This window comes from Oncorhynchus mykiss, chromosome 27 (assembly GCF_013265735.2).
Source record: "Oncorhynchus mykiss isolate Arlee chromosome 27, USDA_OmykA_1.1, whole genome shotgun sequence".
Taxonomy (NCBI): domain Eukaryota; kingdom Metazoa; phylum Chordata; class Actinopteri; order Salmoniformes; family Salmonidae; genus Oncorhynchus; species Oncorhynchus mykiss.
The window spans coordinates 49,327,439-49,343,476 of NC_048591.1; the positions used below are offsets into that span (position 1 = coordinate 49,327,439).

At 40.7% G+C, this 16,038-nt stretch overlaps 1 protein-coding gene across 4 annotated transcripts in view; it reads right to left on the reverse strand.

Annotated features, from left to right (window-relative positions):
* LOC110515989 (rho GTPase-activating protein 42) overlaps positions 1 to 16,038 on the reverse strand; it is a 224,508-nt gene that overhangs the window by 44,424 nt on the left and 164,046 nt on the right. For all 4 annotated transcript variants that reach the window (XM_036965193.1, XM_036965192.1, XM_036965191.1 and 1 more), the window contains 4 exons: positions 14,732 to 14,810; positions 11,795 to 11,834; positions 7,560 to 7,622; positions 6,051 to 6,125 (listed from right to left, as the gene is read on the reverse strand). In XM_036965193.1, the coding sequence (XP_036821088.1) occupies positions 6,051 to 6,125; positions 7,560 to 7,622; positions 11,795 to 11,834; positions 14,732 to 14,810 (257 nt within the window). The remainder of the gene's footprint in view (positions 1 to 6,050; positions 6,126 to 7,559; positions 7,623 to 11,794; positions 11,835 to 14,731; positions 14,811 to 16,038) is intronic.

Sequence of the window (16,038 nt, forward strand, 5' to 3'; positions counted from 1 at the left end):
GAAGGGTTTGTAAGGCATCTACGTAGGTCTATGGGTCTACGTAGGTTTATGGGTTATGAAGGGTTTGTAAAGCATCTACGTAGGTTTATGGGTCTACGTAGGTCTATGGGTTATGAAGGGTTTGTAAAGCATCTACGTAGGTCTACACTGGTTGTATGTGGTGGGGCTAACACTGGTTGTATGTGGTGGGGCCAACACTGGTTGTATGTGGTGGGGCCAACACTGGTTGTATGTAGCGGGGCCAACACTGGTTGTATGTGGTGGGGCCAACACTGGTTGTATGTGGTGGGGCTAACACTGGTTGTATGTGGTGGGGCCAACACTGGTTGTATGTGGTGGGGCCAACACTGGTTGTATGTGGTGGGGCCAACACTGGTTGTATGTGGCGGGGCCAACACTGGTTGTATGTAGCGGGGCCAACACTGGTTGTATGTAGCGGGGCCAACACTGGTTGTATGTGGTGGGGCCAACACTGGTTGTATGTGGTGGGGCCAACACTGGTTGTATGTAGCGGGGCCAACACTGGTTGTATGTGGTGCGGCCAACACTGGTTGTATGTGGTGGGGCCAACACTGGTTGTATGTGGTGGGGCCAACACTGGTTGTATGTAGCGGGGCCAACACTGGTTGTATGTAGCGGGGCCAACACTGGTTGTATGTGGTGGGGCCAACACTGGTTGTATGTAGCGGGGCCAACACTGGTTGTATGTGGTGGGGCCAACACTGGTTGTATGTGGTGGGGCCAACACTGGTTGTATGTAGCGGGGCCAACACTGGTTGTATGTGGTGGGGCCAACACTGGTTGTATGTGGTGGGGCCAACACTGGTTGTATGTAGTGGGGCCAACACTGGTTGTATGTGGTGGGGCCAACACTGGTTGTATGTAGTGGGGCCAACACTGGTTGTATGTAGTGGGGCCAACACTGGTTGTATGTGGTGGGGCCAACACTGGTTGTATGTAGTGGGGCCAACACTGGTTGTATGTGGTGGGGCCAACACTGGTTGTATGTAGCAGGGCCAACACTGGTAGTATGTGGTGGGGCTAACACTGGTTGTATGTAGCGGGGCTAACACTGGTTGTATGTGGTGGGGCCAACACTGGTTGTATGTAGCGGGGCTAACACTGGTTGTATGTGGTGGGGCCAACACTGGTTGTATGTAGTGGGGCTAACACTGGTTGTATGTAGTGGGGCTAACACTGGTTGTATGTAGTGGGGCTAACACTGGTTGTATGTGGTGGGGCCAACACTGGTTGTATGTAGTGGGGCCAACACTGGTTGTATGTAGCGGGGCTAACACTGGTTGTATGTAGCGGGGCCAACACTGGTTGTATGTAGTGGGGCTAACACTGGTTGTATGTGGTGGGGCTAACACTGGTTGTATGTGGTGGGGCCAACACTGGTTGTATGTAGCGGGGCCAACACTGGTTGTATGTAGTGGGGCTAACACTGGTTGTATGTGGTGGGGCTAACACTGGTTGTATGTAGCGGGGCTAACACTGGTTGTATGTGGTGGGGCCAACACTGGTAGTATGTAGTGGGGCTAACACTGGTTGTATGTGGTGGGGCTAACACTGGTTGTATGTGGTGGGGCTAACACTGGTTGTATGTGGTGGGGCCAACACTGGTTGTATGTGGTGGGGCCAACACTGGTTGTATGTAGCGGGGCCAACACTGGTTGTATGTGGTGGGGCCAACACTGGTTGTATGTGGTGGGGCCAACACTGGTTGTATGTAGTGGGGCCAACACTGGTTGTATGTGGTGGGGCCAACACTGGTTGTATGTAGTGGGGCCAACACTGGTTGTATGTAGTGGGGCCAACACTGGTTGTATGTGGTGGGGCCAACACTGGTTGTATGTGGTGGGGCTAACACTGGTTGTATGTGGTGGGGCCAACACTGGTTGTATGTAGCGGGGCCAACACTGGTTGTATGTAGTGGGGCTAACACTGGTTGTATGTGGTGGGGCTAACACTGGTTGTATGTAGCGGGGCTAACACTGGTTGTATGTGGTGGGGCCAACACTGGTAGTATGTAGTGGGGCTAACACTGGTTGTATGTGGTGGGGCTAACACTGGTTGTATGTGGTGGGGCTAACACTGGTTGTATGTGGTGGGGCCAACACTGGTTGTATGTGGTGGGGCCAACACTGGTTGTATGTAGCGGGGCCAACACTGGTTGTATGTGGTGGGGCCAACACTGGTTGTATGTGGTGGGGCCAACACTGGTTGTATGTAGTGGGGCCAACACTGGTTGTATGTGGTGGGGCCAACACTGGTTGTATGTAGTGGGGCCAACACTGGTTGTATGTAGTGGGGCCAACACTGGTTGTATGTGGTGGGGCCAACACTGGTTGTATGTAGTGGGGCCAACACTGGTTGTATGTGGTGGGGCTAACACTGGTTGTATGTGGTGGGGCTAACACTGGTTGTATGTGGTGGGGCCAACACTGATTGTATGTAGTGGGGCCAACACTGGTTGTATGTAGCAGGGCCAACACTGGTAGTATGTGGTGGGGCTAACACTGGTTGTATGTAGCGGGGCTAACACTGGTTGTATGTGGTGGGGCCAACACTGGTTGTATGTAGCGGGGCTAACACTGGTTGTATGTGGTGGGGCCAACACTGGTTGTATGTAGTGGGGCTAACACTGGTTGTATGTAGTGGGGCTAACACTGGTTGTATGTAGTGGGGCTAACACTGGTTGTATGTAGTGGGGCTAACACTGGTTGTATGTGGTGGGGCCAACACTGGTTGTATGTAGTGGGGCCAACACTGGTTGTATGTAGCGGGGCTAACACTGGTTGTATGTAGCGGGGCCAACACTGGTTGTATGTAGTGGGGCTAACACTGGTTGTATGTGGTGGGGCTAACACTGGTTGTATGTGGTGGGGCCAACACTGGTTGTATGTAGCGGGGCTAACACTGGTTGTATGTAGTGGGGCTAACACTGGTTGTATGTGGTGGGGCTAACACTGGTTTTATGTGGTGGGGCTAACACTGGTTGTATGTGGTGGGGCTAACACTGGTTGTATGTGGTGGGGCCAACACTGGTTGTATGTGGTGGGGCTAACACTGGTTGTATGTGGTGGGGCTAACACTGGTTGTATGTGGTGGGGCTAACACTGGTTGTATGTGGTGGGGCCAACACTGGTTGTATGTGGTGGGGCTAACACTGGTTGTATGTAGTGGGGCCAACACTGGTTGTATGTGGTGGGGCTAACACTGGTTGTATGTGGTGGGGCCAACACTGGTTGTATGTGGTGGGGCTAACACTGGTTGTATGTGGTGGGGCCAACACTGGTTGTATGTGGCGGGGCTTGCATCCGATAACGTTTCACCAATGGAAACCAAGCCGTTGGATGTCCAGTGAACCAGAACTACCAAATGACCTAAACGGCTTCTATTTTCACTTCGATGAATAGCCCTTATTGTTCCTGGGTGACAGTGTCGTCTCGCTCTTCGTGGAGTAAAATCAAATTAACCAGTCAACATTAGACTATATACAGTGCCTTGCGAAAGTATTCTGCCCCCTTGAACTTTGCGACCTTTTGCCACATTTCAGGCTTCAAACATAAAGATATAAAACTGTATTTTTTTGTGAAGAATCAACAACAAGTGGGACAAAATCATGAAGTGGAACGACATTTATTGGATATTTCAAACTTTTTTAACAAATCAAAAACTGAAAAATTGGGCGTGCAAAATTATTCAGCCCCCTTAAGTTAATACTTTGTAGCGCCACCTTCTGCTGCGATTACAGCTGTAAGTCGCTTGGGGTATGTCTCTATCAGTTTTGCACATCGAGAGACTGACATTTTTTCCCATTCCTCCTTGCAAAACAGCTCGAGCTCAGTGAGGTTGGATGGAGAGCATTTGTGAACAGCAGTTTTCAGTTCTTTCCACAGATTCTCGATTGGATTCAGGTCTGGACTTTGACTTGGCCATTCTAACACTTGGATATGTTTATTATTGAACCATTCCATTGTAGATTTTGCTTTATGTTTTGGATCATTGTCTTGTTGGAAGACAAATCTCCGTCCCAGTCTCAGGTCTTTTGCAGACTCCATCAGGTTTTCTTCCAGAATGGTCCTGTATTTGGCTCCATCCATCTTCCCATCAATTTTAACCATCTTCCCTGTCCCTGCTGAAGAAAAGCAGGCCCAAACCATGATGCTGACACCACCATGTTTGACAGTGGGGGTGGTGTGTTCAGCTGTGTTGCTTTTACGCCAAACATAACGTTTTGCATTGTTGCCAAAAAGTTCAATTTTGGTTTCATCTGACCAGAGCACCTTCTTCCACATGTTTGGTGTGTCTCCCAGGTGGCTTGTGGCAAACTTTAAACAACACTTTTTATGGATATCTTTAAGAAATGGCTTTCTTCTTGCCACTCTTCCATAAAGGCCAGATTTGTGCAATATACGACTGATTGTTGTCCTATGGACAGAGTCTCCCACCTCAGCTGTAGATCTCTGCAGTTCATCCAGAGTGATCATGGGCCTCTTGGCTGCATCTCTGATCAGTCTTCTCCTTGTATGAGCTGAAAGTTTAGAGGGACGGCCAGGTCTTGGTAGATTTGCAGTGGTCTGATACTCCTTCCATTTCAATATTATCGCTTGCACAGTGCTCCTTGGGATGTTTAAAGCTTGGGAAATCTTTTTGTATCCAAATCCGGCTTTAAACTTCTTCACAACAGTATCTCGGACCTGCCTGGTGTGTTCCTTGTTCTTCATGATGCTCTCTGCGCTTTTAACGGACCTCTGAGACTATCACAGTGCAGGTGCATTTATACGAAGACTTGATTACACACAGGTGGATTGTATTTATCATCATTAGTCATTTAGGTCAACATTGGATCATTCAGAGATCCTCACTGAACTTCTGGAGAGAGTTTGCTGCACTGAAAGTAAAGGGGCTGAATAATTTTGCACGCCCAATTTTTCAGTTTTTGATTTGTTAAAAAAGTTTGAAATATCCAATAAATGTCGTTCCACTTCATGATTGTGTCCCACTTGTTGTTGATTCTTCACAAAAAAATACAGTTTTATATCTTTATGTTTGAAGCCTGAAATGTGGCAAAAGGTCGCAAAGTTCAAGGGGGCCGAATACTTTTGCAAGGCACTGTATACCCACTATATACACACTGACTAGACTATATATACCCATTATATACACACTCACTAGACTATATATACACACAATATACACACTCACTAGACTATATATACACACTATATACACACTGACTAGACTATATATACACACTCACTAGACTATATATACACACGATATACACACTCACTAGACTATATATACACACACTATATACACACCCACTAGACTATATATACACACTATATACACACTCACTAGACTATATATACACACTCACTAGACTATATATACACACTCACTAGACTATATATACACACCCACTAGACTATATATACACACTATATACACACTGACTAGACTATATATACACACTCACTAGACTATATATACACACTCACTAGACTATATATACACATAGTTTATACACACTCACTAGACTATATATACACATAGTTTATACACACTCACTAGACTATATATACACATAGTTTATACACACTCACTAGACTATATACACACTATATACACACTCACTAGACTATATATACACATAGTATATACACACTCAATAGACTATATGTACAACCCATATTTATGCTTATTTATTTTCCCTTGTGTACTGTAACTATTTGCACATCATTACAACACTGTATATATACATAATATGACATTTGCAATGTTTCTATTCTTGTGAGACTTCTGTGAGTGTAATGTTTACTGTTAATTTGTATTGTTCATTTCTCTTTTGTTAATTATCTATTTCACTTGCTTTGGCAACGTTAACACGTTTCCCATGCCAATAAAGCCCCTTGAATTGAGAGAGGGAGGGAGAGAGAGAGAGAGGAAGAGAGAGAAAGAGAGAGACGGAGAGAGAGAGGGAGGAAGAGAGAGACGGAGAGAGAGGGAAAGGGAGAGAGAGAGCAGAGGCTACTTACCAAACACAGTGGTCATCAACTTCTGGACCTTAGAGTTGACCCCTCCTATTCTGTAGAGGCCCAACGTGTTGATCCCTATGAGATCACACAGACACACCAGTGGTGGGAAGAGTCCTCAGTTGTCATACTTCAGAAAATGTAAAGAGACCTTCATAGAAAATGACTCCAGTAAATGTAAAGAGACCTTCATAGACAATGACTTCAGAAAATGTAAAGAGACCTTCATAGAAAATGACTCCAGTAAATGTAAAGATACCTTCATAGACAATGACTCCAGTAAATGTAAAGAGACCTTCATAGAAAATGACTCCAGTAAATGTAAAGAAACCTTCATAGAAAATGATTCCAGTAAATGTAAAGATACCTTCATAGACAATGACTCCAGTAAATGTAAAGATACCTTCATAGACAATGACTCCAGTAAATGTAAAGATACCGTCATAGACAATGACTCCAGTAAATGTAAAGATACCTTCATAGACAATGACTCCAGTAAATGTAAAGATACCTTCATAGAAAATGACTCCAGTAAATGTAAAGAGACCTTCATAGACAATGACTCCAGTAAATGTAAAGATACCATCATAGACAATGACTCCAGTAAATGTAAAGATACCTTCATAGAAAATGACTTCAGTAAATGTAAAGATACCTTCATAGACAATGACTTCAGTAAATGTAAAGATACCTTCATAGAAAATGACTCCAGTAAATGTAAAGATACCTTCATAGAAAATGACTCCAGTAAATGTAAAGATACCTTCATAGAAAATGACTCCAGTAAATGTAAAGAGACCTTCATAGAAAATGACTCCAGTAAAAGTGAAAGTCACCCAGTAAAAGTCTAAAAGTATTTGGTTTTAAATACACTTAAGTATCACAAGTAAATGGCGTTCCTAAATAATACTTAAGTAACAAAAGTAAAAGTATAAATAATTTCAAATTCTTTATATTTCGCAAACCAGACGGCACAATTGACTTGGTTTTTTAAAAATGATTATTGAGGAATAGCCAGGGGCACACTCCAACATTCAGACATAATTTACAAATGAAGCATTTTATGTTTAGTGTGTCTGCCAGATCAGAGGCATTAGGGAAAACGGCAAAATGTAACGAGTACTTTTGGGTGTCAGGCTAAATGTATGGAGTAAAAATAACATAATTTTCTTTAGGAATATGGTGAAGTAAAAGTAAAAGTTGGCAAAAAATATACGTAGTAAAGTGAAGTACAGATATCCCACCAAAAAACTACTTAAGTAGTACTTTAAAGTATTTTTACTTAAGTACTTTACACCACTGAAACACACACACACACACACACACACACACACACACACACACACACACACACACACACACACACACACACACACACACACACATTAATGAAGAGTGGTGTTGGTTACCGTGTTTGGTCATGTAGGATTAGAGTGAGACTGAGTTCAGCACTCTATTTTGACAGCTGAAGCCCAGGAGAAGGGATAAAAAATGGCTGCTGTGATGACTCACCTCGTACCTCCACCAAGTCAATACATTTCCTCACAAAATTAAACCCTGCCTCGTTTAGGTACGCTGTAACACAGGGAACACAAAGGAGCAGGGTTGACTGGGTTCAATACACAGAACACAAGGTTCCCAAGGGGCTCCTGTTGAAAAGTAGTGCACTACACAGAGGGAATAGGGGGCGATTGTGGAGAAATCCTCAGAGTGGTGTGATTGCAGCTGTTCTCTCACACAGACAGTGTGTACTAATGATGGTCCACACTATTCAAATGACTCTGAGTTAATAAGTAGAAGTGGATGGCTACAGACAACAACAACAACAACAACAACAAGGGTTAGAATTAGATAATGCATCTGTTATTACACATATTATTCACTCTTTGTACATCTAGGAGAGTCAGAAATATTCTACATTGTACATGTGTTGTGTAGTATATTGTACATGTGTTGTGTAGTATATTTGACATGTGTTGTGTAGTATATTTGACATGTGTTGTGTAGTATATTGTACATGTGCTGTGTAGTATATTTGACATGTGTTGTGTAGTATATTGTACATGTGTTGTGTAGTATATTGTACATGTGTTGTGTAGTATATTGTACATGTGTTGTGTAGTATATTTGACATGTGTTGTGTAGTATATTGTACATGTGTTGTGTAGTATATTGTACATGTGTTGTGTAGTATACTGTAAATGTGTTGTGTAGTATATTTGACATGTGTTGTGTAGTATATTTGACATGTGTTGTGTAGTATATTGTACATGTGTTGTGTAGTATATTGTACATATGTTGTTTAGTATATTTGACATGTGTTGTGTAGTATATTGTACATGTGTTGTGTAGTATATTTGACATGTGTTGTGCAGTATATTGTACATGTGTTGTGTAGTATATTGTACATGTGTTGTGTAGTATATTTGACATGTGTTGTGTAGTATATTGTACATGTGTTGTGTAGTATATTTGACATGTGTTGTTTAGTATATTTGACATGTGTTGTGCAGTATATTGTACATGTGTTGTGTATTATATTTGACATGTGTTGTGTAGTATATTTGACATGTGTTGTGTAGTATATTTGACATGTGTTGTGCAGTATATTGTACATGTGTTGTGTAGTATATTGTACATGTGTTGTGTAGTATATTTGACATGTATTGTGTAGTATATTGTACATGTGTTGTGTAGTATATTGTACATGTGTTGGGTAGTATGTTGCACATATGTTGTTTAGTATATTTGACATGTGTTGTGTAGTATATTGTACATATGTTGTTTAGTATATTTGACATGTGTTGTGTAGTATATTGTACATATGTTGTTTAGTATATTTGACATGTGTTGTGTAGTATATTGTACATGTGTTGTGTAGTATATTGTACATGTGTTGTGTAGTATATTGTACATGTGTTGTGTAGTATATTTGACATGTGTTGTGTAGTATATTGTACATGTGTTGTGTAGTATATTGTACATGTGTTGTGTAGTATATTGTACATGTGTTGTGTAGTATATTTGACATGTGTTGTGTAGTATATTTTACATGTGTTGTGTAGTATATTGTACATGTGTTGTGTAGTATATTTGACATGTGTTGTGTAGTATATTTGACATGTGTTGTGTAGTATATTGTACATGTGTTGGGTAGTATGTTGCACATATGTTGTTTAGTATATTTGACATGTGTTGTGTAGTATATTTGACATGTGTTGTGTAGTATATTGTACATGTGTTGTGTAGTATATTGTACATGTGTTGTGTAGTATATTTGACATGTGTTGTGTAGTATATTTGACATGTGTTGTGTAGTATATTTGACATGTGTTGTGTAGTATATTTGACATGTGTTGTGTAGTATATTGTACATGTGTTGGGTAGTATGTTGCACATATGTTGTTTAGTATATTTGACATGTGTTGTGTAGTATATTGTACATGTGTTGTGTAGTATATTTGACATGTGTTGTGTAGTATATTTGACATGTGTTGTGTAGTATATTGTACATGTGTTGTGTAGTATACTGTACATGTGTTGTGTAGTATATTGTACATGTGTTGTGTAGTATATTGTACATGTGTTGTGTAGTATATTGTACATATGTTGTGTAGTATATTTGACATGTGTTGTGTAGTATATTGTACATGTGTTGTGTAGTATATTTGACATGTGTTGTGTAGTATATTTGACATGTGTTGTGTAGTATATTGTACATGTGTTGTGTAGTATATTTGACATGTGTTGTGTAGTATATTGTACATGTGTTGTGTAGTATATTGTACATGTGCTGTGTAGTATATTGTACATATGTTGTGTAGTATATTTGACATGTGTTGTGTAGTATATTGTACATGTGTTGTGTAGTATATTTGACATGTGTTGTGTAGTATATTGTACATGTGTTGTGTAGTATATTGTACATGTGTTGTGTAGTATATTGTACATATGTTGTGTAATATATTTGACATGTGTTGTGTAGTATATTGTACATGTGTTGTGTAGTATATTTGACATGTGTTGTGTAGTATATTGTACATGTGTTGTGTAGTATATTGTACATGTGTTGTGTAGTATATTGTACATATGTTGTGTAATATATTTGACATGTGTTGTGTAGTATATTGTACATGTGTTGTGTAGTATATTGTACATGTGTTGTGTAGTATATTGTACATATGTTGTGTAGTATATTGTACATGTGTTGTGTAGTATATTTGACATGTGTTGTGTAGTATATTGTACATGTGTTGTGTAGTATATTGTACATATGTTGTGTAGTATATTGTACATGTGTTGTGTAGTATATTTGACATGTGTTGTGTAGTATATTGTACATTTGTTGTGTAGTATATTGTACATGTGTTGTGTAGTATATTGTACATGTGTTGTGTAGTATATTGTACATTTGTTGTGTAGTATATTTTACATGTGTTGTGTAGTATATTGTACATTTGTTGTGTAGTATATTGTACATGTGTTGTGTAGTATATTGTACATGTGTTGTGTAGTATATTGTACATGTGTTGTGTATTATATTGTACATGTGTTGTGTAGTATATTGTACATATGTTGTGTAGTATATTGTACATTTGTTGTGTAGTATATTGTACATGTGTTGTGTAGTATATTGTACATGTGTTGTGTAGTATATTGTACATTTGTTGTGTAGTATATTTTACATGTGTTGTGTATTATATTGTACATGTGTTGTGTAGTATATTTGACATGTGTTGTGTAGTATATTTGACATGTGTTGTGTAGTATATTGTACATGTGTTGTGTAGTATATTGTACATGTGTTGTGTAGTATACTGTACATGTGTTGTGTAGTATACTGTACATGTGTTGTGTAGTATATTTGACATGTGTTGTGTAGTATATTGTACATGTGTTGTGTAGTATATTGTACATATGTTGTGTAGTATATTGTACATGTGTTGTGTAGTATATTTGACATATGTTGTGTAGTATATTGTACATGTGTTGTGTAGTATATTTGACATGTGTTGTGTAGTATATTGTACATATGTTGTGTAGTATATTTGACATGTGTTGTGTAGTATATTGTACATGTGTTGTGTAGTATATTGTACATGTGTTGTGTAGTATATTTGACATGTGTTGTGTAGTATATTTGACATGTGTTGTGTAGTATATTGTACATGTGTTGTGTAGTATATTGTACATTTGTTGTGTAGTATATTGTACATGTGTTGTGTAGTATATTTGACATGTGTTGTGTAGTATATTTGACATGTGTTGTGTAGTATATTGTACATGTGTTGTGTAGTATATTTGATATGTGTTGTGTAGTATATTTTACATGTGTTGTGTATTATATTGTACATGTGTTGTGTAGTATATTTGACATGTGTTGTGTAGTATATTGTACATGTGTTGTGTAGTATATTTGACATGTGTTGTGTAGTATATTGTACATGTGTTGTGTAGTATATTTGACATATGTTGTGTAGTATATTGTACATGTGTTGTGTAGTATATTTGACATATGTTGTGTAGTATATTGTACATGTGTTGTGTAGTATATTTGACATGTGTTGTGTAGTATATTGTACATGTGTTGTGTAGTATATTTGACATGTGTTGTGTAGTATATTTTACATGTGTTGTGTAGTATATTGTACATTTGTTGTGTAGTATATTGTACATGTGTTGTGTAGTATGTTGTACATGTGTTGTGTAGTATATTGTACATGTGTTGTGTGGTATAAAATACTTACTCTCTTCTTTCTTGCTCAGAATGGCTGGAAGATTGTAAATCTGGAGAAAATCAACAGAGTTAATTCCACTCAGTTGAAAACCATTTTACAAGGGGATGCATCCTGAAGCAGAGTGTCAAACACTTCCTGGAGGGACATGTTTGTTTGTTATTAACCCTTTACACGGGTGGAAATTATCCTATGTGGACAGAGCTACACTGAAATGTTCCTTACAGAAGAAGTATGGAAAGCATATGCAATACCATGGTAGCAATTAAAAGGGAATAGTTTGGAGATCATGGGGAAATAATTCGACTAAATGTGAGGACCCAACCGTTCACCTGACACAAGACTGAATCTAAATACTACACTGTTGATTGCATGTGCATTTTAAACTTACTGTACTTTTCACCTCATTTGTTGAACTAAAAAAAAACTCTGGATACATTCAGTAACATGATCAGAATATTCCTGGACAATGTGTGGTAGGTGCAACATAAGACAAAACAAATGTCAAGGGTTTGAGAAAGAGGTCAAACTGCTGTCTCCAAGTGGCCACACACCTCTCCAAGTTCCCACACACCTGTCCAAGTGGCCACACACCTCTCCAAGTGGCCACACGCCTCTCCAAGTGGCCACACGCCTCTCCAAGTAGCCACACACCTCTCCAAGTTCGCACACACCTCTCCAAGTTCCCACACACCTCTCCAAGTAGCCACACACCTCTCCAATAGCCACACACCTCTCCAAGTTCCCACACGCCTCTCCAAGTTCCCACACACCTCTCCAAGTAGCCACACACCTCTCCAATAGCCACATACCTCTCCAAGTTCCCACACGCCTCTCAAAGTAGCCACACACCTCTCCAAGTGGCCACACCCCTCTCCAAGTGGCCACACACATCTCCAAGTGGCCACACGCCTCTCCAAGTGGCCACACGCCTCTCCAAGTGGCCACACACCTCTCCAAGTTCCCACACACCTCTCCAAGTAGCCACACACCTCTCCAAGTGGCCACACACCTTTCCAATAGCCACACACCTCTCCAAGTTCCCACACGCCTCTCCAAGTTGCCACACACCTCTCCAAGTGGCCACACGCCTCTCCAAGTTCCCACACGCCTCTCCAAGTTCCCACACACCTCTCCAAGTGGCCACACACCTCTCCAAGTTCCCACACACCTCTCCAATAGCCACACACCTCTCCAAGTTCCCACACGCCTCTCCAAGTGGCCACACGCCTCTCCAAGTGGCCACATGCCTCTCCAAGTTCCCACACGCCTCTCCAAGTTCCCACACGCCTCTCCAAGTGGCCACACACCTCTCCAAGTTCCCACACACCTCTCCAAGTTCCCACACACCTCTCCAAGTAGCCACACACCTCTCCAAGTGGCCACACACCTCTCCAAGTTCCCACACACCTCTCCAAGTGGCCACACACCTCTCCAAGTGGCCACACACCTCTCCAAGTTCCCACACACCTCTCCAAGTGGCCACACACCTCTCCAAGTGGCCACACACCTCTCCAAGTTCCCACACGCCTCTCCAAGTTCCCACACACATCGCCAAGTGTGCATAGTTCAAGTATTTTCAATGCACTTTATGACTCAAAAAAGATTATTCAACTATAAGGTGTTTTAAATTTTTTATCTCTCCTAGCTATGCCGATGAGGAACTAGATCAAGCACACTTGTTGTTGTTTTGTTTGGAACACAGCCCTGCATCCCCCACCATCACACAATTACTGTTGTCATTTACGCAATCCAAAAACTAGATTTTTATCTATCACAATCTGGGTCAGCTGGTCATTTGGCTTGCTTGTAATGACATCAAAGCGGTACTTATTGTAATCTTTAAAGTTTCATCTTTCAAAATACATTGAGTCTGAGATCTTAATTTGCCCAATAACCAGGAGGGATGGAGGCATCTTACTGCCGAGCGAGGTGCTCCAGTTCAAAACGGCTGATGTTCAAAAACCCATGAGGTATTCCATTTAGCCACTGTATTTCAATGCAGCTGTTTATCAGTGGCCAAATCTGCCATGTTCAACCCATTTTCAAGCTACAACCTACACAACCAGGTAACAACGGGAGTTCCTAACTAATCAATTATGTTAGTTGATCAGTTTAAGGGAAGGGGTGAAAACCCTTAGACATACAGCCCACCAGGAATTGAGTTTGACACACCTGTCCAAAAGCTACAGTATAGTTATGTTTCATACAGCCAGAAGGGGGCACCAAAGACAAACATATTTTCACTGTGTCCCTGCCAGACACCAGAACCAGCTAGACTGCACTGGAGTGGGGATATAAAAGGAGAGATGGAAAGGGAGAAAGAGAGAGAAAGAGAGAGAGAAAGAGAGGGGGGTGGGTGAAAATAAAATAGAGAGAGAAAGGAAGGAAGAGAGAACGTGCAAGAGAGAAAGAGACAGGGGGAGATAGTATGAAGAAAAGAGCGAGGGAGAGATGAGAAGAGAGAGGGAGAGAGGAGAAAGGAGAGGGAGAGGTGTGAGGAGAGAGGGAGAGATGAGAAGAGATAGGGAGAGAGAAGAGAAGAGAGAGGGAGAGAGAAGAGAGAGGGAGAGAGAGAAGAGAAGAAAAGAAAGGGAGAGGTGAGAAGAGAACAGAGAGGGAGAGATGAGTAGAGCGAGGGAGGGAGAAGAGAGAGGGAGAGGTAAGAAGAGAGAGGGAGAGAGAAAAGAGAGGGAGATATGAGAAGAGAGGGAGAGATGAGAAGAGAAAAGAAGAGAGAGGGAGAGATGAGAAGAGAGGGAGAGATGAGAAGAGAGAGGGAGAGGTGAGGAGAGAGGGAGAGGTGAGAAGAGAGAGGGAGAGGTGAGAAGAGAGAGGGAGAGGTGAGAAGAGAGAGGGAGACATGAGAAGAGAACAGAGAGGGAGAGATGAGATGAGAACAGGGGGAGAGGGAGAAATGAGAAGAGAACAGAGGGAGAGGTTCCTCACCGGCTCCTTGCCATCCATAGCCTCCAGCCACAGCCTTCTGTTGGACTCAGACAGAGCCTGGAGAGTCACGATGCCATGCCTGGAACAGGTGCACACACCACACAGGACACATCAGTCACATCTCAATGCCCAGGGTCCATAAGCCTTCATCTCAAATGCCACCCTATTCCCTATATATTGCACTACTTTTGACCAGGACCCCTAGGTCACACCTCCTCTCCCAAAGGTGTCTGGTCAAAAGTCGTGCATAGGGTGCCGTTTGAGTCGTACTCATAGTGATACAGTAGCAGGCCATGTTTAAACAGCAAACACCTCTATCAAATGAATTCAATGAAATGACTACTGTGCTTAAACATAGTAGTCTTCACACAGTACTGTGTCCTTCTCTAAATCATGTCAGTGTTTACATTCCCACTCCAAATGAACATAGTGCTTTGATTTGTCCTCCTTGCATGCATTCCCTGTAGGGTATCTCCAGGTGGGTCTGATCTCTGAATACACACCAATTTTGGATCATTACGACAGTAAATTAAACCACTGACAGTAGAGGATGCCTTCATGAAATAATATGCAGTTTGTGTGCATCATGCCTCTGGGCATTGCCAATGTATAATATTTCTGTCCCATCCCAAATGATCTGGAATGAACATACTAATAATAGGCCTAGAGTATGGTTGTAGGTATTAGTACTAATGTAATAGTACTAATCTAATACTATTAATGTCATAGTAGTAATGTAATAGTACTAATGTACTAGTATTAATGTTATAGTACTAATGTAATAGTACTAATGTAATAGTACGAATGTAATAGTACTAATGTAATACTATTAATGTTATAGTAGTAATGTAATAGTACCAATGTACTAGTATTAATGTTATAGTACTAATGTAATAGTACTAATCTAATAGTACGAATGTAATAGTACTAATGTAATACTATTAATGGCATAGTAGTAATGTAATAGTACTAATGTACCAGTATTAATGTTATTGTACTAATGTAATAGCACCAATGTAATAGTATTAATGTACTAGTATTAATGTTATAGTACTAATGTGCTAGTATTGATGGTATGGTACTGATGTACTAGTATTAATGTTATAGTATTAATGTAATAGTACTAATGTAATAATATTAATGTCATAGTAGTAATGTAATAGTACTAATGTACTAGTATTAATGTTATTGTACTAATGTAATAGCACCAATGTAATAGTATTAATGTACTAGCATTAATGTTATAGTACTAATGTGCTAGTATTGATGGTATGGTACTGATGTACTAGTATTAATGTTATAGTATT